Consider the following 25,944-nt stretch of genomic DNA (forward strand, 5'->3'; position numbering starts at 1 on the left):
TGTGACCACCAGGGGGCGACAACGGGCGGAGACATTACTCACAATTCAAATCAACAGCCAAAACAATTTACTTTTAACCCCGTTTTCTTTTTATTGTCGTATGCTTTCGTGCATTGTTTTCATCACCTCCAATAAAATAACATTTAAATGAAGTTGTATATCAAAATCAAGGCTTTACTTACGAGAATTAAACGTCAGTGAATGAACAAATCAATCAAGAACGTTTTTCATGCCCAATGGGGGCGATTCAGTTTGCAAAATATGGGGAGCATAACATACGAGACACATAAAACACTTAAGAGTACATAAGAACACGAAAGAGCACACTTTGACACGTCTGAGTACATAAAACAAGAGACAAATAAAACCCAACAGGGGCATTGATTAATCACACTGGGCTGTCACAAAGTTCAAAAGTACAAAAAGCTACTTCTTCCTAGAGGAGTTAAGAAGAGAGATGGCAGTAGGAATAAAGATGTTTGTATCTGTTGGTTTTGATTGGTGGAAGTCTGAGGAGGGAACCTAATGCAAGAAGCTCAAATTGTTGATGTAATGAATGAGGGCCGTCTAACAGATAGACTTAGCCACGTTTAACACCCTTGTACAAACCTTAAAGATGTTCCTGAGTCACACCGATTATTTTACTAGACTTTAACTACTCTCGAAAGGACATTTTTGTACCAAGGGCAAACTGGCCAGTAAGTTTCCTGACGAGCAGATGAGGCTGGATAGTGCTGAAGGCTGAAGAGAAATCAAAAAATAACAATCTAGCATGAGTGCTAGAGCCTTCAAGATGACTGTAAATGTAATTCATCAAAGTTAATGCAGCATCTCGGACAGGCCTGTCAAGATCAAGTAGATGTTGAGTCCTGTTTAATATTTTGTCTCTGATCAACTTTTCAAATGATTTCATCACTAAGGAGGTCAGTGCTATGGGCCTGAAATCATTCAAGGTGTTTGGACTAGATGTTTTAGCAACAGGGACTATAGTGGCCTGTTTCCACTTTGCAGGGACTCTATAGAGAAAGAGACAAGTTAAAAACATACTGATATTTTCAGGGCCAGCACTTGTTTTAGTTTTAGAGTTTAAAACAGTTGACAAAAGTGAGAGCATTAAAAACACACTGGGTCGCTAAAATCAGACAGTGACTGATTTAACAAAGCAGTTTCATAGCTAAAATTGTGCACATCAGATCTACAATAAAAGTTATTAAGCTCATTAGCCAAGACTTGATCAGAGGAGAATACCTCTAAGGATATGTTTTTCTTGACAATGATTGCCTGCCCTGTCATTATCTTGAGGCTTTCCCAAGCAGAACCTGAGTTATTGTTAATTTATTTTCAATGTTTTCTTTATAGTGCATTTTGGCCCTCTTTATCTCCTGCTTGATCTATTTTGTACAGACTTGAGTTCATCTGACCATATTTGGACGTCTTGTGTAGTCGTTCTTGAATCTTCAGTCAAGGAAACACAGAACAGTACAAAAATAATGTTTTGCCTTTTAAGCTTTTCCTTTAATAAAATGACTATGTTAATATCTAAATATAGTGAGTAAAATCCAAAATTCACAGAAAAAAACTTCATAAATAAAAAGTATCAATAACGAAAGTATTTCTTAAATCTTTTAGTATTTAATTTTTCCAACTATTTCATTTCATTCATTTTATAAAGCAATTTTTTTAGTAAACTACATATGTAAACCCTAATTATTATGGTGTGTGATAGTGTATTAGAAAAAAATCCAAAAACACTGGGACATTGTGTAAAATATAAAATAAACAATACACATTTGTAAATAATTTTCAATCTACACTCAAGTGAAATACAATAAAAAGACAAGATATTTAATGTCAAACTGGGTATATCTTTATTTCATTTGAAGATATACACATTCTAAATTTGCATCAAGTTCCTAAAAAGTTGGGACAGGTAGATAGCTTTTGGCTATCTATAGCATGACACAAGTCAAAATGGAGCATCTAGGGCTTACATTTTGAATTCAACATAGTTTGATTTTTACTTGTATTAATTTGAAGTGACAATTGAAATCAGAATTCAGTGATTGGCAAATCATTTTCAACCTATTCTTTTCATAAAATACAGCACAAACATACTCTGATCATCTTTATTATTTGAAAAAATATATATCATTTGAATTTGATGTGTGCAACATATTAACCCCTTAAAGCCTGTTGTATCATATTTGATACATACTTTTATGATACCTCTATCTAATCAATATGATCATAAGTGACAAAAAAAAAAAAAACTTTTGGAAACAATCTGATAAATGATAAAAATGCCCTCAAGTGGATTATCAGTTACCCAAAACACCTAATGTATCAAATGAGATTTTAAAAAATCAGTTTAATTTTATGGAAATATATATATATATATATATATATATATATTGGATTACATTTGAAAGTGAGATTAACATTTCACTTTCAAAAAAATTGAAGTTTCTGGCTATAATTTGTGTTTTCAGGCTTTAACAGGTTAAAAAATTGGGACTGGGGCTGGCAAAGACTGTCAATGTTGTGGAATGCTCAAAACACCTAGAACATTCCACTGATAGACTTACTGGTAACAGGTGACAGTACCAAGAATGGTTATAAAACAAGCACTCCTGAAAGCTCAGTCACTCACAAACATCTATGGAGTGTGGATCTCCACTTTGTAAGACTTATTGGGTGTAGGTAATTAGTCCAGCTGTTTATAAACAATGTTCCCCCACAAGCACTTAAGAGGAATTTCAAGATTTCACCATCTATGGTCCATAATACCTTTAAACAAGTCAGAGAATCTGGAGAAAATTTCTGCATGTAAAGGGCAAGACTGAAAACCAACAGTGAATGCTTGTGACCTTTGACCCCTCAGGCAGCACTGCACTAAAAACTGGCATTATTCTATGATGGATATTGCAACGTGAGATCAGGAACACTTCGGAAAACCATCGTCACTCACCTGTTTTTCATTCAGTTTGTCCTGTGATGCCTCAGGGAGGCTGGGCGGTGAGCTCCAGCACCCCAGAGACCAACTCTCAATGCCCACCGTACTAATGCACGTTTATCTTACCTATCCTTCCACATGATAGTTACAGCCCAGACAGCATTGCCAACTTCTACAGACCCAGGCTCCATCCATGCAAGCTCCTGGTAATTACACTGATACTACCTGCCCTAGCACACAGTCTCTAATGACCCCTGCAAACAAAATGCAACTACTCCAGGTTCCTACATTACACATGGAAAAGAGAACACTGGAAAATACTTTATGGAGGGCTTAGAGAGAGGATGGGAGAAGTAGGGTCAGAGTGAGGTGCCCTAATCAGGGCTAGACTGAATATGCTCTACCTCCCCCTACTCCTTCCTGAAAATGAGGGAGTAAGGGGAGGCAGAGTGAGAAAAACAGGAAAAGAACAAGGTCAAAAAATGGGAGGACTAAGTGGTGTTAAATGTTTAGATATTCAACTGCATGTTCTTAACTGAAGTATTTTGTTGTTCTGTTTTAATTAGACATTTATAGAGAAAACCAGAGGCGTTAAAAAAGAAAAACACTATTTCATCCCCTCCCCAAAAAATAAAGACAAAATCCACATTTCAAAATTATCATAGACATTTATTAGATTTATTTCATTCATCATATATAAATCAAAATCAATCAGAAACCCAGGCAGAAGCACATCTACACTGTTTTTGATAAAAATATTTTTTCCTCATAATTGTGTTTGATTTCTATGCATCTTTTCGTATATATTAGTCATGGTTAAATTCTGTGATGGATAATTTGAACACATTTTTGCCTTCAGGTGGAAAAATAAACCAATTAATGGTTGGATTTGTACAGGAGAGACTTCATACCAAATATAAATTCTTTTAAAGAGGTTCTGATTCACTGTGACCTAAAAACAGAGGAGGTAAAGCTTTAACGTTTTCAAAAATGAGATGAAAATCAAACAGGAGAAAGCAGATTCATTCTCTTCATGAACAAAGAAAATAAAATATTAAAAGATACATGGACACAGAATCGTATAATTCACTGTTTTTTCACACTGCTGTCAGTGAGGAGTTTAGTCAGCATTGTCCTTTAAACATTCATGAGGTTTAAGTGCTTTTTAAAAATCCAGCTTTAATGCACGTTGGATGATTGTTCTCCAGATTTCACGTCATTTCTTCATTTTTTTCGAGGAACTTTTTCTCCAAGAGGAATCTCCATCACTTTCTGTAAGGATAAAACATAACTTCAAACATGAAGAAATGACAGGTTTTAATATTTGACATTTTCCTATCTAATCCCACCTTTAAGAAAAAATATGTATTTGCAGGTTTGTTATGATTTTGCTCTTTACAGTTAATCTTTAAGGTATGGATTTATGTCACGTTACTCATACATGAGGACGTAAATCTGCAACGTCTGTTAAAAATAAATTAAAAGTTGGTCACAAAAGACAAGAAAACATTTTAACACCAGTTCTTTGAAAGTGTGAATGTATTACTGCCTAATATAATAATAACTGTATTTAGATGTGATCTGAAAGCATTCTGCAGTCAATCTTTTTAGATAAGTACTGAGATTAATGGTTAAAATGATTTGAAGAGCAAAGAAGAAGATGCATTCTTACATTAAGGAAGGAAAAAAGGAAGAGGAGTCATGAAAGTAGAGGAATGCATGATCTCCGACTGTCCTCAGGCTGAACATGAGTCACCGTTTATTAATGGAAGAACTTCCTTTTTTTCTCTCATTATTGTGTTGATTTTAGCACATTAAATATAAGACAATGTTTATTTTTTTAATGAATAAAAACATTAGAAAACACTGTAGGTTCTTTGCTGTGATGTGACTCTGATGGTGCTTGAATGCCTGTTGGGGGTCAGGAAGTGGGGGCAGCAATTAAGAATGAATGGAAATGGAGGAAAGTTAGTACTTTAAAGCTCTAACTAGACCTGAATGCTGTAATTATCAACAGAAAATTTCTACCTACATTGAGTATGATCCCTACACTTAAAAAAAAAAAAAAATTTAACCACAGTTTGACAGATTTACCTGGCATGGAGGCGATCAATATCACAACTATCCGGTCCTACAGACCTGTTGTCTATCCAGATGAGGGAAAACAAGAGTCTAGAGGAGTCTTGTACTGAGCAAAGAGGCTAGCTGAGCCCCTTTAACACAAGATTGTGCCATAAACATGCTTTTAATTGAAGCGGTGATGTGCTATCAACCGAATAAACCTTGTGGGGGTAAGACCAAGTAATGATGAGCCGTTCACAAATGAGCTCATGAAATAGCTCTTAACTCTGAGCCACAGTAGCTAGCTATTGTTTAAGTGTCAGTTTTCTTTCCTCCATCCTTTGTTGTTATTTAATCCACATTAACAAAGCCAAGCTGGTACCAAATGAAGAGCCATTTGGGAGCCAAGCAACCAGCTCTACTGAGCTGAGCCAAATGATCTGGATCTCTCAAAACAGACAGATTTCCTGTCACAATATGAGAGAGACTGGACAGACACTGGCTGACCAGATCAGAGTTTAATGAGCTACACTGTGGCAAAACTGTACTGAACCAAACTGGACCGCTTTGTGGAAACCGACCATACACGAGCGTCGTGACACCGCTCATCCAGGCCTAATTCCTGCCTACTTCCATTTCATCTTGAGTTTTTAAAACTTCTTTTGCCTGAGCATTTCACTACTTTTGGGGCTCAAAAGTAGCTCAAGAATTAAGAATGTTTTTATCTTCGCACTCTGAATGTTTGGCAGTCATAAACAGCTCAAAACAGGGCATTTTTGTAGCATTTCTCTGTGCAGAAATCACTTCTTGCCCCCCATCAGTGACGTCATCTGTAAAGACCCTTTATTGGCAGCTACAGAAAAGGTAAAAGACGACATCTTGCTTTGGATTCCTCAAACTAAACTGTGATCTCACCTTGAGTAGTCGGGCTTGGTAGGCATTATCGTCCTCGTTCTCTCCTCTCTGCTTGTCCAACTGGTGCCTCTCGCAGGCTCGGGTCAGCTCCTGGAGATCATAGATGAGAGCCGGGTCTAGAGAGTGAGCGTTGATCAGACTCACCAGGTACTCCCTGTAGTGCTTTCTGCAGGAATAAACATGCCATATAGATATTTTAGGGCTTCATTTGGAGAGACAGGACAGTGGATGGCGAGAGAGTGGGGACTGATGTGTGGGATGGGGACCTCAGGTTGGGCTTGAACCGAGGCCACCTGAAAGACTAGTTTCCATCCATGGCCTGTGAGCTAACGACAAAGACATTGCTGCCCCTTCACTAGCAGGGGGAAACTATTCAGAATCGGCTCTCTAAAATTAGACATTTTTGACCAAAAGGAGGCTGCTCAATAAGTTACAGACATAGAACCAACATAAAATCAGACTTATCATTATGTGTAATACTCTATGAATTTTAAATTCCAACAATAAGTCTTTTTTTTTAGCTCTATTTTGATCTCCAAACTGCAAAAAAACAAGTTGAAGCCAGTATATTTGTGTCATTTCTTGTCAAAAATATTCTCTTATACTCATTTTGAGCCACATTTACCAAACAAGTCCAGATTTAAAACTTATCAGAAGATATAAAGGTAAAAAATACAACTTGAACAGCATGGAATAAGTGAAAATATCTGCCTCTATCTGATGCTTTCTAAATTAGTTAATACATCTTATTTCAAGTCCCTCACAAGCGCAGTTTAGCAGAAGACTGTGACCCAAATTCAGTGTCCTAAACTTGCTCGAAAATACAAAGAAAGAATGTGCTTTTTTCCGGAGAGCGGTCCAGATGCAGACCTCCCGCCAAGACACAACAGATCTGAAGCCAAAAGACAGAGTCTAGGATCCCTGACAGAGAGAGGTGGGGTATTTCCTTTTCTGCTGCAAACGTATCTATCAGAGGAGTCTGACTGCCTCTATAACTGATTCCCTAAGCATGGTGATTTTAAAAGAGTCCAGACTTTATGAAGATTTTGGCCAGAAACAAACTATGGCTCTGTATTCGATTATTTATTGTTATTATAACACTTGGAAAGGTTTGGTAGAGCTTCCAAAAGGTGCTGTTTTATGTGTTGCTGTAATCTTTTATACAAAGAGTTGTCTAAAAAGCACTGTTTTTTTACCTTACTAGATGGTGTACGAAAATCAAGAAAATAGATAGTCCTCTTAATGCCATACTGTGTAAGTTCAGTGAGTCAATAACTCCAGTGCTCTTAGATCATGAGTACTTCATTAGTGATACTTGTGAGGTTACCCAAGTAGTTGAGTGTCATCCTCCAAGCTGAAATGAGGTTCAAAGAGGGGTTGGGGGGGCACTAAAAGGCCATTCCTGCTGTTGTCATGATGGTTTAAGATGCTGTCTGACAGTTTACAAAGAAAAAACACCATAAAGGGGAGGACAGTGCTCAAGGTTTTGCTCCCACTGTCGGAGGGTCTGGAGTTGTACGACCAAAACACCAACACGTCAGAAACCCATCCGACCAGTCGGAAGCAGCCGGTTGAGCTGTAGGCAGTCCCGCTGTATGCGGCATGACAAATGGTGTGCAATCCAACAGCAAGTCGCCACAACTTCTAAGTGAGTTGTGTGACTCACACTTCATGTCTGAATCAGATAAAATTCGCACAGTAAATGCCCGGCTAAGAACAATGCAGGACACCTTGCTTGTGATATTAATGACATGAAAGCCAGCTTTAGGGAGCTTCCAACCCTTATTTAAGTTCAACAAACACAGACTTACTCGCAGAGTCCAGCCTGTCCCGGCTGTGTTTGGGTGCCACACGGAGAGTCGCTCGGCAGACCGTCTTCATCTTTCTGCTCCATCACACAGCAGGCATCTGAGTCACACAGGAGGAAAAATGGTCAGTAGTTTATCTGATAGGTTCATTTAACTGTAACGTTTAGTTGTTTAAAACTGAAAAAATATGGGAGGCAAATTCAAAACTTAACTTAATACATGACTGAGATAGGCTGGTAGATAAAATGTTAAAAGAGGCTCAAGATAATCCAAGTTTATACTGGCTCTAAATGCCTCAAAATCAAGACACAACACTTTATAGAGAAAGTTTAAAAAGTATTTTCTAATTTGTGTTCAAATTTTAAATTTCCAGGATTTTCAGTGCATATTTGAACCCTGAGAAACAAAATTAAGAATTTAAATGTATATTTTTGTTCTCATCGTTTCCTGAACATAATAAAAACAGAGTCAGAAAGAAGAACCTGGGTCTGTTCGCATAGTCCATTTTGCTTAGGAAGGTTCCTAACTGAGTGAAACGACCCAGAAGCATTTTAGAGTCGAATTCTCCAACTGAAAAGGAAAGGAGCTTTATTACTTCCTTTATTATCTCCTTTAGCCTAGGAAACACTGGACCATCCTTTACCAAAGGAGAGATTCTTTGCGTAAACTTTATTTAAAGTGACGCACCTGTTGACCGCTCATCAGAACAAGTGAATAACTTGACTGTAACTTTACTAGCCCTGATTTAAACCACAAAATCCGTTGACAAACTTATAATTCATGTGATAAACGGAAGGCAGTAGAGATGAACAGAGGACTATTACAGACATGAAAACTATATCATTCAACTTATGATAACAATTTCATTCTTCTCATTTCCATTTTATCCAGATAGTAAACCGATCAGTCAGTATTTTAAACTGTATTTGTTTTGCTATTTTGAAATATTAAAATAAATGTGATAAATGTTTTTAAATCACAACCAATTAAAGCGATAAAGTCGCATGTTGCCATATTGTGATTATTATGTTTATCATCATAATTACGAAGGGAAGACATAACGAGCTGAAAGAAAGACAGAACCAGAGTAGACTAATAAAATTAACAGAGACGAGAAAATTTAAATAAAAATGGATAGGTAGGGAATAAAACAAAACTTTTTAATATGGTTGTGAAAAAAAGGACTTGAACATTATTCATCTAGTCGTATTGACTTAGCAGAAAGTTTAGATGAAGAATAAAGTTTGAATAAAGTTGCTGTTCTGGACATTCACAGTCACAGTTCCTCTTCCTGAAGAGACTTGGGCAAATACAAATCTTAATGAGCTCATATCTCTGACGTAGTGTTTCATTCGCAGCAAAACAACACAGAGAACACACCGAGTGGTGGATGCGAATTTTGTATTCCATCAACGTTAAATTGTAGTTTTTACGCAGAAAACATAAGCCACGTCCGTAACATCCGCCTAGGGAAAGTGCAGTCGGATTCCTTAATCACCGCTGTTCTTCTTTCCTATCCTCTTACTCCAACCTTTTCTTGACTGTGACGTTTTTTGTTAGGGTTAAAGAAAAGTGAATAGGAATGGACTTAGGAGGTAATTTTTTTGGACTTTTCGAACGGACCCCATGATTTGTGCTGATGAACAGGAGTCTGTTTTACCAGTTTCAGCTCCGTCTGAAGGCTCCGTGTTGAACTCCACGTTGCTCCTCTGAGCAGGAAAAAACAAAATTAGTATATATCCCATTATAAATTTCTTCCGACAGATTCCATTTTGCCACTTATACATTTATGTTCCAGTCTTGTCCTGAATATGCACTCCTTTGCCAGAGAATCAGATGACTGGTCACAGCCCTTCTATAAACATACAGCCAACATTGCTTTAAAAACAGAAAACCATAAAGTTTGTGTACCTGCAGTAGTGCCTGTAGTCTGGGCGGCTCCCAATCTCTTAGATAGAAAAGACAGTCTCTGGGGTGATGAGCATGCAGACCAGGGAAGGTGCACTGAGGAGTTTTACAAGCAGCCTGTAAAAGAGATCAAAAACACATACATCACCTATGTCCTCTATGTGTTACTGACATATAGAAAAAGTATCTCTGAAAATTAATCATTTTTGTATAAATATATGGTGTTCCTCACCTGGTGGTACGGGTTGTTGCAGCCGCTGCAGAACTGATATCTGCACTGAGAGCAGGTGAAGTGCATGCAGCCGCCTTTAGCCAGAGCGTACTGGAACCTGCATTGAGGACATGCTGCAAGATGACAATATATTAAAGGAGATTAGACATTTTTGACCAGTAATTTGATCAATACACTTGCAAAAATTGCAATTCTTGCACCATCATTTTTTAGTTTGTGAAACAGGGAGGCTTTTTTCCTGATGTGCTGACAGAAAAAGCTTCTCTTATTTTGTGAAACCTTAAAATAAAAGCAGGAAAAGTGCATTTAAAGACAAGATATTTTGTTGCTTAATAAGTGGTAAAAAACAATTAGAAATCCTTTTACAAATATCTGGTGAGCGTGCAAACCGCAGTAAAGATATGAAGATAAAACTTGTATTTGTTGTTCTGAGTAAAGTTTTTAATGTCCTCACTTATGCCGTTGTCTCTCAGATACCCGGCCAGGCCCTGCCGCTGATACTCAGGATCATTGTCTCGTTTCCACTGCTGAAACTGCTCACAGGACAGATCCTGATGCTGGGCCTCCCACTGACCACACAGAGGGGAGGAGGGTTACAATAACAGACAGACTCCTACACAGTCAGTTCACTAAGGAGCAGCCAAAGTTTCAAGGCTGAATTCCTGAGATAAGAAGGTCTCAGAGAGTCTAAAATGTGATGAATAATGGTTCTTATACTCACAGGCTTCTTACACTGAGCACAGAAACTCTTCTGGCAGGAGATACATGTGACCTTTAGCTGGTCTCCTTCATTGATGAAGCCATAGGTGCACTGAAGAAAAAAACATTCAATATATCACATTAATTACATTACACTAATAATCACATTACATCATGTAACACTAATAATTCAAACCAGACTCATTAATGCTCTGATTTCTCATTAATTATTCAAAAGTGCAAAATGGGGGATTTTTTACTAAAATTTCTTAAATAATTTTTTTTTTTTAAGATTTATTTTTGGGCTTTTCCGTGCCTTTATTAGAGAGAGGACAGTGGATAGAGTCGGAAACAGGGAAGAGAGTGGGGAGAGACATGCAGGAAATGGTGCCACGGGCTGGATTCAAACCCAGGTTGCCTACATATATGGTGCATGCCTTAACCACTCGACTACCGGCGCACCCCATCTTAAGTAATTTTAGCAGTGGCCTACACTGTCATGCCATAAACACTTGATCAGCAGCTGACTACATGGCAGTTGTTGCAAAGAAGAAAAGAGAGGATGCATAGGAGGATATGGAAAATACTGCTACTGAATCAGGTGAGGCAGAAGACAACAAGATATTTCTGCGATCGTTCGTCCACTCAATGGATGAGGAAATGCATGTTGGATAATTCTGGATACCATCAAACAGGTTTGACTAGCTCTGTTGTTGTTTCCAGCACATGATTTGCATAGATGTAAAGATAATAATAAAAGCATAAAAGGGCACAGGTACATCGTGGCTTTGGTGTGTGTTGAACCTGATAGCTACTGCTAAATAGATCAAATGACAGGGAATAAGTGGATGGGGGGGGGGGGGGATTAGCAATATTAGAAGGCTTACATGGTAACACCACAGGAACTTTGGGTCTTTCATCAGAGCCTGCTCGGTCAGCTTTTTATGAAAGAGGTCATAGACATCCCGCTCCAGGCAAATCCGTAGCTGCAAAACAAACAAACAATAAACCCTCTAACTTTATACCATCCTTAAGGATTAAAGAAATATTCCTCTATCAGCATACATACAAAGTACTAAAAAGAAATGCATTGTAATGCTCTTATAAAACATTGATGTTTCTGTCTCTGTTTACCTGTATGTCGAGCGTAGAGAAGTAATTGTTCATCAGTTCAGGGTCGTTAATGTCCGGCCCGCTGCAGACGGGACACACCATGTCTCTGATGTGTTTGTCTCTCACAGCGATGGTGAAGTGCTGCCTGAAGCAGTCATGGCACACAGAGCACTGGCAAGAAGTCAGAGACTGCATCTAAAAAGATGAGAGACAAAGAAAAAGTAAGAAATTAACAACCCCAAGATTTTTAGTTTAGATATTGGTCAGGATCTACAGAAATCCAGGATCTAAGTTTGTGTATAAAGACAGATTTACCTATGCTGCTCCAATTTTTAACTGTACTACAAACCAAACCTAACAGACTTTTTGGTAAATTTACAGAGGTTTTTTTCTTTAATTATCTCGCCTTTTTTAACTATTGCTCTTTCTGTAATTACCAGCCTTAGGACAATGGATGAAATTTAGCTATTGTGCTAATTCTGGCATATTTACATTGACGTGTTTTGCGAAAATGTTGATTGATGTGCACTGTCCTAATCAAATAAATAATTAAATAAACAAACCTATATAATTGAACCAAATAATTTAGTCTTTCTGAGCTCCTTATGAAAATAAAAAAAGAATTCTGGAATATCTACTGTGTGGATAAAATAAAAACAGTTGTTTTGATGATGCTGAGAGATGCAAAGAGCATAATATCAAACTAAATCAGGTATAAGCCTGATGTAGCCTGTCTCGGTCACCTTGCTGCGAGGGAAGATGCACAGACAGCAGGGACACTCATTGTTGAGGAGACGTCTGATGAAATCCTTATCAGGGGACTCTTTCGCTGCTTGCACCACGTCCTCCAAAGAGTATGTGACCTCAGGCTCCTGCAGCAGGGCGAGAACGAGCTCGCAGCGCCCCCAGCTGGGCAGGTCGTACAGCGCCAGCAGACGTCTGCACATCCTCTGTGGAAGAGCACACAAAGAGTTAAAGTGATATCAAAACCCCATGTTTTAAATAAAAACACTATCTAATGTGGTCGAACCTGTTTGTCTGGGTTTTTGGGATCAATCGGCGGCTCTGGCTGGTCGGTCCAGATCCGCTGGTGGAATTGCTCCAGGAGGGGGCGCTGCAGCAAAGACAGAGCACCCTTCACCTCTCCTCCACTCTGACGTAGCGCCTCCTCACACTGGGATTTGTCTTTGAAGCCCAAGGAATGAAGCTCCTTCATCTAAACACACAAACCGAAGGGAGGGGAATACGGGCTCATTATCTGCAGAAATTATAGCACTGGATGTACAAGTATTGCAAAATACTGGGAAAAAAGAAGGCCTATAATGTCATTTTGTGTCTAATTTTACCAATATGGTATTTGGCACTTTGATATTTGTGTTTTAAAATGACACAGTCAGTTATTGATTGACCAGTAGCATCAAAGAAGTAGTAAATCTTTACAAAAAAAGTGCAGAACTTCACTTGTATTTTCAACCAAAAAAGAGATAGGAAAAAACATGTTGATTTAGCAACGGTAGGAAAAAAACCCAAACAATACCCTGATTTTGAGAGTGTTTAACAAATTTGGTGCTTTACTGTTTTTAATCATGTTAGCTGTTGTGAGTGCATGAGTGATGTGAACTATAGCATGCAATAATTCCCCCAAAGCACACAACGCAACAATCCCCAGGCTACAATCAACAAATCACTGAAAGATGCGGGAAGCATTCAGTGAGACATACTGACAGGGGGCTGCCAGCAGAGGAGCCAGAAAAAACAAGGCACCACGCAACAAACCACCAAAGTGGATACAGAGCAATTAGTGTCCGTCCAGCAAGGAAGCTCCATCTTGGGCTGGTAATGGACGTTACCACCCAGGGAATTCCTTGACAGACTGCTGTGTAAAGGGGATGAGCTTGGGTTGTATACTTGCAACCAATGTCAGAAAATAATTAAGGTCCATCACAAGTAAGCAGAACAAAACATGAATGAGATGCAGCGACAGAACGGCAGCTTTTGGTAGCAGTTGATGCGTCTTTATGCAGCAAACTTTCACATAAAAACAACAGTTGTGTCAGTCACTAAGGCGGCCAAGTAAAAAAACACATCCTGTTACAACTAAAAAAATGAAGGATTTTTCTAGCTTTAAAAACCCGTCAAATATTTGAAGTAATGGAAAACCTCAACCAAAAGTATATACAGTCATGTGCATATTTAGGCATTGCAGGCCAAAAAAAGGATTCATCATTGGCTTGATGTGTCACAGCCCAGGCCTGGAGAGAGAGTAGCTCAACAAATATCGTCACGCTTGCCAGCAAAGGTCAAGCTTGTTGCTATTTCTTTAGCCCAGAGAACGCTTGCAGTTTCAAGCCCCTGGGACAACTACAGCCCAATCAGGGGCTCATGGCAACCCTACTACATGGCTGGATGGTATGCTAAGCCGTGCTTACTCGCCATATCCACGGCTTACTCCACCCTTAAGTTGTGGACTTTGTTATTTTTACAACAGATAATTTTCCCATTCCCCTGGTAGTATGCAAGGACATCTAGAGCACGACCTGGGTTGTGTCAATCCCTTATCCTGCCTGATGAGGCCCTCGGGCTGTTTACTCGCAACATCTATGGCTTACTGAAGCCTGAATTTTCAGCCCACACAGGCTTGAAACATATGCACAGTACTGTGTATAACATAGGAGTGGTTATTCTTTCATTCATATGGACATATCAGAGCAAAAAGTCAACTTAGTTTTAAGACATTTTTTTCTGCTGAAGGAACAATAAGGCATTAAGAACATATGGACACAATGGTTTGATTATCAGCACTTTAAATCAAAGAAATTACAAGTTCGATATTGATGTTAACATGTAAAAATGCATTGGTGCAATTCAATATGTTTTAAGGACATTAAAAAGAACTTACAAATCCACTGGGGGACAATGCCCTGTACTTTAACAGACAAGCCTCCGGAGTGAATGTACTTTTTCCACATTTTATGGACAAGATTAAGACCCAAGCTCAGAGGAAATATGTTAAACATCCAATTGTGTAACTCCAGATAAGTTTGAAGACATGGCTGTTTGCTCTTCCTACATACACGTACCATACCTTACCTAACAGGTGTTCACACTGTTTAAATATTTCATAGTTCCTTCTTCAGGCTCATAAACCAGGGTCAGAGGGAGGTTAAAAGGATCACTCCTACACTCCTCTCCTAGCACACCACAGACCCTCTTTACTCAGAGTTATCTGTCAAGGTCAGAACTCCAGGAAATACTGAAGAAACTTCCTTATTTATATGTTTAATTCCATCTGCTGCTTATCAGCCTCAGCAGAGTCTAGTTAATGAGTCTCTGCTCCCCCTGCTGTATGAAATAAAGATTCAGTGTTTAACTGAACGGACTTTATCAATAACATAAAAAATCCCCCTGTCCAAGTGTTCTTTTTATTCATTATTTCTGTACTTGTTCAAACAAGTGTTTATGGGCTTATATTCCTGACTTGCTAAGGGACTGCAGATGTTAATTAGCTTTTGCTTGTCACAAAAGTGTCTTTGTGTTTATTTATCTCTCTAACGTTCCTACCTTGAGCTGTCTGTCTCTCAGCAGCTGTCTCACAGCTTTCTCTGTGTCTCCTCCCGCAGCCAGCCACGCCAGCTTGGCCTCGGCCCGGGACAGCTTCAGACTGCCACCCGTGACGCTCAGGCCAGACTCCCCTCCGTCTCTCTCCACGCCATCTCCACCTTTGTAGTTAAGTTGGACAGAAGCCGCCATGGCGCAGATTTCATCCAGCAGGTGAGGCAGCTCTGATGTCAGCCAATCACAGGGGTTTGTGTTGCTTCCGCCGCACATGCAGATGGCGGCGTACACCTCCTCAGGACTGACGCCACGTTTTTCTGCTTCCTATGAGACATATTTCTTAGTTTTAATTTATTTATTAGTCTATATAACATTTTTTTACATGACATATTGTTTATTAAAGGTAGAGCTGATTTTTCTGGATGATTTACCAGTTGTCGGACCTTTAATGGGAATTTTTAAAAGTTTTTAAAAAAATCTTTCTGTAAAAACTGGAAGACGTGGCCAATAATCTACTTGCAACTAAGTACATTTTTTTTTGCAGAAAGCTGACTTAAACATGGTCCAAATTTCTTAATTTGGCTGCATTTCTCTGTCTAAAATTAGAGTTAATAGAACATGTGTAATTAGACTGATGTTGACTTTTGAGGCAATTAAAAGGGGACCGTTAAGACACTTTTCTCTAACTCTTTTATGATCTTCAACCCAATAAATTTATTCACTATCATCCAGAGAGCTGTAACTAATCAGATTTTTGTTCTGTGCTGATATCTTGCTGTTTTTGTAAGAGTCATCAGTGTCCACCTACTCTGATCTGGTTGATGAGTCTTAGCCCGTCGTCCCTCATCATCTTCTGCCTCTTTAGCTCCAGGTTGACTCTGGGCTTTGGTTGGGGTTTGATCCCTGGCTGGGGTTTGATCCCTGGTTGGGGTTGATCTTTAGCTCCTGTCGTCGGGATCTGCTTTAAGGACTGAGGCAGAGAAACTCCAGACGAGTCTTTACATGCCTGGTTACACATCTCACAAACCAGAGCGGGCTTTGTGTTTTCAAAAGTACAGTACAGACAGATCCACTGTAAAAAAAAAAAAAAAGGCAAAAAAATGAAACATGTTAAATGTACAAAACCAGAAAAAGGATGTAGGAGGTGCCTTCAGACATAATAGTTTCTTGAAGGCAGTGTAACACCATAAAACTGTTTATTTTTCCAACAAGAGTATGAAATTAGGTGTAAGCGACAGTCTCCTGAGCTTTTAACAAATAGTATGTAAATTGTACCATTATGGGGCACTAAATCAAAACAATAGCAAAATATAATGAAAACAGACGTGCTGCTCAGCTCCACCCATCTCTGCTTAAAACTGCATTACTACACAGGAGAGCAGTGTGTTGGTTTCACTGTTGAATCTCTCATAATGAGGGAGAAAAGTTGTCAATAGAAACCTTCCTGTTTAATACTGATACTTCTCTGAATGGTATGGCATCCCAATATCTTACTGACCTTCTTACTGCTACCATCCAATCAGACCTCTCCAATTATCAGGCATGGGCCTCCTCAGTGTACCTTAAATTAAAACCAAATCTGATGAAGGTGCACTATGGTGCTGTCCTCTGGAACAAACTGCCTGCTAACCTGAGATCTGTTGAACCCTTAATTCTTTCAAGAGCGGCCCGAAATCACTGCTTTTCTCTCAAGCCTTTGCCTGTTAGCTTGTCTTTGTGTGCAGAATTGATCATGGATTTCAGTAGGCTCCTTTAGGAGACCCCAGCATGAGTATATGCAAAAAGTACTACAGATTGGTGCAAGGTGTATTCAAGCTTATCAATTATTTTGCCTGAAATTGAATTAAGGGTGATGTAAGAATAAATTATCTTTATTTGTGCAGAAATGGCAAAAAACCATGCTCATCAATAATGTTCATACTCTTTCAACAATCACTTAATATGTTTTTCAACTAAAAAGAGAATAACCATGTAAACATTTTCACTCTTTAACACCACAAATATTGTAGTATGGCCTTTGTACATTAGGACTATGCAAAACCACCCCTTTGGCTGGTGGATTTAAAAACCTACCAGCCACTGGATGCAGCATTATGAGATGAGGTGCAATATAAAATCAAGAACAATAGAATTAAGTATTATAGTATAGTATTCAAGATCTTGTTCCTCAATCAAGATCAGTTAACCATTGTTTAATCTGTCTTCTTTTCTACCAGTTTGTCCTATACCATCCATACAAACTTTTGCTGCACGATGGTCATAAAACTAGTAGAATAAAGCAAAAAACAGGGCTCAATGTATGTTTACCGCGTAAAACCATTCTGTTACATTACTTTCATTTGCCTTGCTGGTAGGTTGAGCAAATTGACCAGACACAGATCAAAAATACCCGTATTTGGCTGGTGGGTGCTAATTTCCCTCCCTGGTGTTTTGCACCGTTGTCTGATAAAATAAAATACATTTGAGCAGGAGATAAAATGAGGTTTCTGCCTCTCTCTCTCCTCCAGTCTGTGCGTAATGGCACTTTTACACGGTGAAATTACATTGCTGGTTTGAAAGCTTGCATCGACTCATTGCACATAATTTTGTGCAAATAATTTGCACGAAAAAAACACTCATTTGTGCAATGGGCTTAAGTCAAAATAAATCTTTTTTTTCCTCAAAATCATTCAGCCCTGCTCCTTAAATGGACTTATAGCCATGTAGTTTACATTTCTCATGGTAGTGTATCATTTTTGGTTGTTTTCCTCAGATCTCATTACCTTTGTATAACAACTCCAGTTTATTTCTGTAAAACCAAAATGTGCATGTTATTACTGGAAACAGTGCAATAAAACACATGGATGCGTGTCTACTTAGAGCCTCTGTAATAATGTGCTTTTAAAAGATTTTTTTCTGTCCTTGCAATTTTGTTCAATCATCTTTTCTACATCTGAAGTCTAAACAGCAACATTTTTTCCCCTAGAACACATCACTTGCTACTTGGCACTGTTTAACCGTGGGGCCCCGGTGATAGCTATGCATGTTAAAACACAGTACAAATGGGATCTTACATATCCTTGTAGTAGGTGCCTCTTATAAAAAAAGGTAACTCAGATTAATCAGAGTCAGAGAGACAGACCTTTGTTCCAGAGTCAGAAAGAGGTCCCAGACTGGAGAGCACTGGGGTGACAGACGGGCGGGTGGCCAGACGGGGGCGCTCACACACCTCACAGAGGATGCTGCTGCCCTGATTGACGACTGTGCAGCTTTTACACTGCCACTCTGCGGGATCATACAGACATATTTAAACTACTGCACTACCAAAACCACACATACATATGCTAACAGGCAGATATATAATGTTACCATAAAAGCAGTGAGAAAGCAATAAAATAAACCCTTAAATTTAAATCAGAAAAAGGCTGCTACATTGAACATTTATCAAAATTCTATACATTTACAAGGTTTTTCTGTAAACTCAATACTCAGTCTCTTTTCTTTCTAGTATCCTCATTTAAAAGGTGCTGCATATAGAAATAATCATTCATAAATAGTGCATGATAATCCTAACCTGTGTTTGGAGAAGCTGGGACTGACGTGAGGCTTTCCTGCACATTGGAGGCAGATGCCAGTCGAGGTCGTTCACAGGTTGTGCAGAGGACGGCACGCATCTCGTTCACTGTGGTGCAGTGAGCGCACTCCCAAGGTGACAGTGACGGGCTGAAAGAGGACAGAAAAGCAGCGACATTACAATGTTTTTAATATTTATCTTGCACTTTGATTTCTCCTCTTGGGATCAGCATTTATTAATTATGATAAAACAGGGAGTTTTGCATACACAGGATGTTCATTATCACATTTGATGGGATAAATGAATGTTTGTCAAATCAACCTTGTGACCTCCAAGATCTTATAAACTGTTCAGTTGTGAGAGCCACACTACAGCCACATTAAGAAGTGAAACTGGCAGAATCCCGTTTCTCCTCACCTGGATGTTTTGGCTGGTGTGAGGATGTTTCTGTTGTGTCCTTTGCGGTCAGGATGAGAGTGGAAAAGCTTGTCACAGTTCAGACAAAGCCGTTGAGAACAGGTGAAGCACTGAGCGTGAATAGGGGAAATTCCACAGATGACACAGGTCTCTACAGGTAAAGCAACAGAAAACAAGTCATCCAAAACAACTCTAGCCTTTGTTGTTGTTTCAGTCGACTTTTGTTTCATATATTTTAAAATCAAAGGGTTAACAGGTCAATAGCCTTACAATTACTCCTGTAAGAAAGCAAGTCTATTAATTAAGCGTCTTTGTTTTTGATTATGATAGGTTCAGATTCCCATTTAAACTGTCTGAGAAAATTTCAAGAGGGATCCCGGCAGATAAAGACCTTTTTCCCTAAGGTGGCATCATTTTCAAACAGAAACAGACATTACATTGCTCTCTTTAAAGCTGCCAGATGCCATTTACAAAAGCCATGACTAAACATTGCAGAACAACAGAGCTGTAGCTCTACCATTCCCTCAAGTGGTTAGTTCTTAGCATGTTCTTGTCATGGCACGATGTTGGATGGTAGCTTTTAACCTTTGAAAACCCAAAAGTCACATGCCATTTCATAACTGGCAATGATAAGACTGAAACTTCTATGATCTGCAAGGTAAAGTTACGTTTTTTTCAATGAAGTCTGGTCGTGCTAAATTTGTGTCCTACTCTTAAACAAAACTTTTTATGCATTTTGGTTCTTTTGTTATTTTTTATCACATACTTAAAAATAAAAATCTACGCATTTGTGTCAAAACACACACTCTCAGTGGGTCTACTTGGCCTGAAGGATTTTGTTAAAGCCATTTAAGCCGTCTTGCTGAAGCACTCCAATAAGACATTCTGTCTACTTATCATTTAGACCAGAAAATATATTAAAATCAAGCTCAAGGCTATTACATTTGGCATACCTTGTTTGGCTTTCTGTAGTTTGTCCCTCTTGTGATTGGCTCTTGCAGGATGGCGGTGAAAAAAGTCATCACAAGCATCGCAGAAAGGCTGACTATTACAAGACGGGCAAACCAGAGAAGAAGGTCCACCACACAAATTGCACTCACCAACTGCAGGAGAGTCTACATATGACGAGAAGAAGAAAAATGACAAAAAAAAGTATTTGATATGCTTTCATTTTGATGGACATGTCCACATCTCTTCGTTCCATCACCTTTTGTACCATCTCATGTCCAAACTGCCTAAATTTCACGTCAAAGCATTTGGTTGAGGTTAAAGAATGGAGGATAGTTGAGAACCACTGCTGAAAACTACAGGCAAGTATTGAAAAAAGGAGCAGGTAGTGAGGTGTGAACAGTTCACCTGTTGGTGGTATCAGCGGTTGTTGTTGTTGTTGCTGTTGTTGTTGTTCTATGATGCTCTGCGCAGGTGAAGGTGAGAGAACCTTCACCTGCACAGGTGAAGGTGAGAGAACCTGCAGATTGTCTCTCTGCTGCTTCTCCTCTCCAGGCAGGAAGGGCACCGAGTCAGCCACCAGCTTGCCTTTTTCTTTGTCATCCACAACCTAAAACATTTAATAAATTTAATAAACATTTTTATTATACAACCCTAGAAAAAATAAGAGACCTGTTAAAGTTTCACTTAAGTAATCACCCCTCAGAAAACTCCACAGAGAGATGATGTGTGGAGTTTCCTGAGGATGACTGGGGGGGGGGGGGGTCCAGGCTCAATCAATCCAAGGTTGCAACTGATTCAGTTTAAAGGTGTGCACAGAGTACACATTTGAAAGAAAAGATGAGCAAGTGTATGCTGATGTTTCTCTTATGTTCGGTTTGTTAGCAGCCAAGAGAGTAATTTTACAGGGATGGAAAACTGCCAGTGCTCCTCGCTTTTCTAGACAGGTTAAAGAATTAGTGTCACACCTGGAAAGGCTCCATAGCCTTACACATAGGTTTATGGCTCAATGAGCTATCAAGGAAAGTTCAGCTGCTTGAATTTTTGCACCGACCGAGGTCCTGTTCAAGGTTCCTGCCCATTAAAGGGAAGGTTTTCCTCACCACTTTAACAATGCTAAATATTGCTAGCGCTGAGCTCATGGTGATTTGTGTTGGGTCTTTATAATAACACATCAAAGAGGACAGTCTAGACCAGAAAGGTTGGAGTATACTCAGGTGGCCAAGAACATACCTGGACAGCCTGGCCGAGTGTCGTTTATTTGTTAAAAACACTTCATTTTAATGCATAATATCACACCATATCATACAAGTCCCTGTACACTGTAAGACCGAGCAGTTGGACGTTGTGTAAAGAACAGTATTCAAAAATTCAAATTTTTTTGGTCATTGTAGCCAAATTATTTGACTATCATCCTTTAATCTGCCGAGTTATCCCAGAATGCTTTTGACATTGGACACTTTGCACCATGGCTGAAGTTACTGACTTAGAGAGGTCCCATCTTTTGGGACCAAGTTGACGTTTAAAAGGAAGATGTATTGAAAGCTATGGAAGACCACTTTTTGGATCAAATGTATCTTTCAGCCTTTCACTGTCAGACTGAAAAGTTGAAGATTGTTTAAAAAAATTTGTTTTGTTAACTTAAAAATCCGAAACGCTAGTATGGCCATATATTTCATGTGTTGATTAAACACATTTTAAGTCAACAGTACTCAATTTCTTTCAGTATTTTTTTGTATTTGTATGCAAATTATTTGACAACCATCCCTTAATCTGCAGAGTTTTCCCATTAGACACTTTTGCACCATGAGTGAAGTTACTTACTCTGTTAGAGGAGTCACGCCTATGGGGAGTAACCACAATACATACTGGATGGTATATTGAGCATGAAGGAAGAAAACGTCCTGTTTCAGTGTGCACCTTTCAGTTACTGTCATTTGTAATCACTTGAGTCTGCCTACCTTGAGGGGCATTAATGTTGAAGATTAGAGTATGAGAGAAATAAGGGCAAAATGCATGCAAGTGGATGAAGAGCACGTAGCTTTAAGGAAAGTACTTAAATCTGTTGTTTTGAGTTGAATTTAAACATAATTTTTAATTGAAGGAAATTTTCCACAGTGTAGTTTGACTTAAAGTTAAGTTACCCAACAAAAATGTAAGCGTAAAATTGAGTTGATATGACTTAAAATGGCTAAGTAGCTGCAACTAAACAAATGCTATTTTGTCAGTTACTTAAAATTTCTACGTAAACAGTTGACTCTAATGTTTTGGTTTTATTAACTCATCTGGGATTACTCAAAAAAATGTTTTTCCACTTCTTAAAACTTTGATGGAATCAGTTTGAACAAATTAACTTGTTTTGTTTTACAGCGTGGTAAATTTAACTTTTGTAATTCGGATGATATTTCCTGAATTTGTCTGATAAATGTGTGATTTTAAAAAGGAAAACTAAATGTCTTTCTTTTGTAGTGTAAGTCTGATTTTAAATGATATACTCGTACAAAAATTGGTAACGCAGCTGGTGAAAAATACTTGCACACACCTGCTGGATGATGAAAGGGATGATATCTTTGAAGTTTTCTGGCTGAGGATGGGTGCCCTAAGAAAACAAGACAATGATAAGTTTTTTACTTAAGTGAGGCTCATCACAGACGTTTGGGGTATCAAACAAATGCGTACAAAATACCTGCATTAGCATGTCCACCTCTGCACGTAAGCTCATGACCTCCAGAGTCACTGCTGCCACTTTATCAGCGTCTGGTTCTGCAACTTCATCTGGAAAACTGAGACCGTCGATTTGCTGATTGGTGTAACCGTACAGATACAACACTCTACGTCCCCCCTAGAGAGGACAAAAACAATCACATCAAGACCTCTCCTGGCACCATGTATAAAAAATATAAAAATGAATGTCTATAATGCTTTAATGTTGATTACATTTATTTGCCTTGTTAAAGCTTAAATCGGGAGATTCTTGCTCACCTTGATAGCATCCACCGTCCTTTTGAAGGTGGGGTTGTTGTGTTTGACGTTCCTCCAGTATTTAGGCCTGTTGGGATTTGTCAAGTTACAGCCATACTTCTCGAGGACACTCAAGGCCTTGACAAGCCTTCCCAAAGACTCAAGAACCTGAAATAAATACAAATGTATTGTTTGAATTACAAACTTGTCAAAAAAAAAATGTCTCTCTCTCCTAAGGGTGAAAAAAGTAGAAGAGAGTTTTGATTTAAGAGCAGAAAATGACTTGAATAACCAAAAGTATGATAATATGATTAAGTTTAAAACATGAAAACATGACATTTTAACTAAAACAAATTACTGCTTGTTCTTTAAAAAGGTAAACAAAAAATAAGAAAATAAAGCTGAATATAAGAATGTGCATTCAGTTAAAGAAAGCTTTGCGGTACCTCCTGCCTGTTGCGTCCCACTGAGTTCTCCCTCAGCATGCCTTCAGCTCCAAAGTGGCGGTACTTCTCTGACAGAGGCAGGGGGATGCTGGCCATGGTCTGGACATCAGCCCTCACATCCTGGGCTGAGCCTGAGGAGGAGAGGATAGACTCAGCCCTCCTCCTCACTTCCACCAGCTGATCAGAAACTGAGCTGCTGCTCATCGCTGCCAAACAATAGGAAGAGAAACTCATATAAGCAATTATAGTTGTTTCTTTGGTTATGGGTAAAAGGAAAGAAATCAAACAAAATAATAAAAGCATGAGTGGGAAATATTAATAGCATGATATCAACATGTCAGACATTACTAACCAAATTTTTAAAAAGTTGGGATGCTATGTAAAATGCAAATCAAAACGTAATGCATTGATTTTCAAATCTCATAAAGCCATATTTGACTCACAATATAACATAAACAACATAGATGTTAAAACTGAGGATTTTTACCATGTCATGAAAAATATCAGCCCATTTTAAATTTGATGGCACTAACACAATAAAAGTAGAGGTGGAGCAACAACAGCTGGAAAACAAAGAGGTAGAAACAGCTGCAACAATTAGGTTAACTGGCAACAGGTCAGTAACATGACTGGGTATAAAAGGAGCAGCTCAGAGAGGCAGAATCTCTTGGAAGTAAAGATGGGCAGAGGTTCACCAATATGCAAAAAACTGGGTCTAAATATTGTGGAAGAATGTCAGAAAGATGTTCCTCAGCCTAAAATTTTGAAGACTTTGAATATCCCACCATCTACAGTCCATTTCATCAAAAGATTCAGAGAATCTGGAACGGCAATATCAATGCTAAAAAGTAGATAGAGGTTTTAGAGCAACATATGCTCCCACCCAGACAACGTCTCTTTCAGGGAAGGCCTTCAGCAGGACAATACCACATACCACATCCATCACAACAGCATGGCTTCACAATAGAAGAGTCTGGGTGTCTCTGACTGATAGAAAAAATCCAGAGCATCAAATTGAAATTACGCTAACTTTTCATAAAATGGTAAGATATCTCACTTTCAACATGTCATATGACATGCCCTACTGTAAATAAAATAGGCTATGGGTTAATGAGATTTGACAATCAATGCATTTTGTTTTGGTTTTCATTTTTACAGTGTCCCAACTTTTTTGGAGGGTTGTAGTTCATACCAACATTTAAAGTCGATAAAAGTAGGATATATGAACAAACTGATGCCGTTTTAAGCAAAATCAGTGGGCCTTCTTTAACTGTTGGTTGAAGATTTCTTTTCTTCCCTTGTATTGCTTTATGTATGAATGGTGCTTCATGAATTACCTCTCCTTCCCTTGCGTTTTAAAATATTTTTTGACTGCTTGTTAGATTATTATTTAGTACAGACTTAAGGAACATATTTAAGTAAATAAGTTATTTAAAAATCATTATACATACGTTTAAGGAAGATATGATTCAAGTGTCTGAAATATTTTCACTTTGAAGACATGACGACGTTAGGAAAGTACAGGCTAATCATAGCTTCACTGTTTCGGAGATTACGGTAAACAAGGACGCTAAGTATGAAAATAAAAACACAACCAAAAATCACTATTAGTTATAGCTCTTCGTAATTAAATATTCATTCAGATGTGTTACTTGCTAGTTCTGAATCGTACGCTAGCAAAGAAGTTCGATAACATTAGCTAACGTTAGTTGAAATCGAAACTTTTAGTTACTCCAAAACACCACGTCAATGTTACAGCTGCATACTTACTGAATAAAGTTACCGTATGCACGAGCTCCGGCAGTTACCGTCCCTCCGTATTTCCAATGTAAGCCCCGGTGATGGCATTAATAAAATAAACGTCTTTAAAGGCTCTTCAGCGGGTAATGCATCTCCTACACTGGTGTACTGGTTTATTTGGTTCTGACGTTAGCTTTGAACACGGAAGTCAAGCTCGCGGTATCAATGTACGGCGCTATTTCTGGTACAACTTTATTTTTCAAAATAATAGCGGAAGTTCTGCAATTTATCAATATTTCTGTCTTTTCATGAAAATGATATACCATGAATAAGGTTGATAAAGAGAAGCAAAAATACTCAAGAAAAAATATAAAGTAAAAACGTATGTGTGTAGCAATCATACACTTTTTTTTAAATGGAAGTCATAATACATCACAGTCAATGAAACGAGGATCATCAACAATACGTGTACAAGGGCCTGAGTGTCTTGGCCAAGGTTGTTATGGTTAACTTAAACCAACTTAATAACTGAGACTAAAATGTGAAAATAATTTTAGGCAGCTGAAACGAAATAAAAACTGAGCTACACAAGAGAGGAAAACTACCTGAAACTTACTTCTGTGCGTACAAAACAA

At 38.5% G+C, this 25,944-nt stretch overlaps 1 protein-coding gene across 2 annotated transcripts; it reads right to left on the reverse strand.

Moving 5' to 3' along the window:
- Positions 1 to 3,614: 3,614 nt before the first annotated feature.
- Positions 3,615 to 25,501, reverse strand: LOC121527237 (E3 ubiquitin-protein ligase RNF31-like). 2 transcript variants are annotated; one of them, XM_041814097.1, is made up of 24 exons: positions 25,353 to 25,501; positions 23,570 to 23,775; positions 23,145 to 23,291; positions 22,849 to 23,004; positions 22,705 to 22,761; positions 20,571 to 20,772; positions 20,168 to 20,329; positions 19,215 to 19,365; positions 18,798 to 18,946; positions 18,366 to 18,508; positions 16,053 to 16,316; positions 15,251 to 15,568; positions 12,720 to 12,905; positions 12,433 to 12,639; positions 11,711 to 11,884; positions 11,464 to 11,562; positions 10,599 to 10,688; positions 10,332 to 10,446; positions 9,878 to 9,990; positions 9,649 to 9,762; positions 9,398 to 9,446; positions 7,741 to 7,837; positions 5,930 to 6,095; positions 3,615 to 4,225 (listed from the first exon to the last, which is right to left on the reverse strand). In XM_041814097.1, exons 2-24 carry the CDS (start codon positions 23,771 to 23,773, stop codon positions 4,178 to 4,180), a joined length of 3,411 nt encoding a protein of 1,136 aa, XP_041670031.1. In that variant the 5' UTR covers positions 23,774 to 23,775; positions 25,353 to 25,501; the 3' UTR covers positions 3,615 to 4,177. The 2 variants fall into 2 exon arrangements, with proteins under 2 accessions (XP_041670031.1, XP_041670030.1); XM_041814096.1 differs by having other exon boundaries at positions 25,340 to 25,501.
- Positions 25,502 to 25,944: the final 443 nt, after the last annotated feature.

Source organism: Cheilinus undulatus, linkage group 19, assembly GCF_018320785.1.
Source record: "Cheilinus undulatus linkage group 19, ASM1832078v1, whole genome shotgun sequence".
Classification (NCBI taxonomy): domain Eukaryota; kingdom Metazoa; phylum Chordata; class Actinopteri; order Labriformes; family Labridae; genus Cheilinus; species Cheilinus undulatus.

Excerpts from the sequence above, each read along its gene's own strand:
- LOC121527237 (XM_041814097.1), bottom strand. The coding sequence starts at position 23,773 with ATGAGCAGCAGCTCAGTTTCTGATCAGCTGGTGGAAGTGAGGAGGAGG. Across the intron at positions 23,005-23,144 it reads GGACGGTGGATGCTATCAAG|GGGGGACGTAGAGTGTTGTA; the intron begins GTGAGCAAGAAT and ends TGTCCTCTCTAG. Across the intron at positions 20,773-22,704 it reads TCCCTTTCATCATCCAGCAG|GTTGTGGATGACAAAGAAAA; the intron begins GTGTGTGCAAGT and ends TAAATGTTTTAG.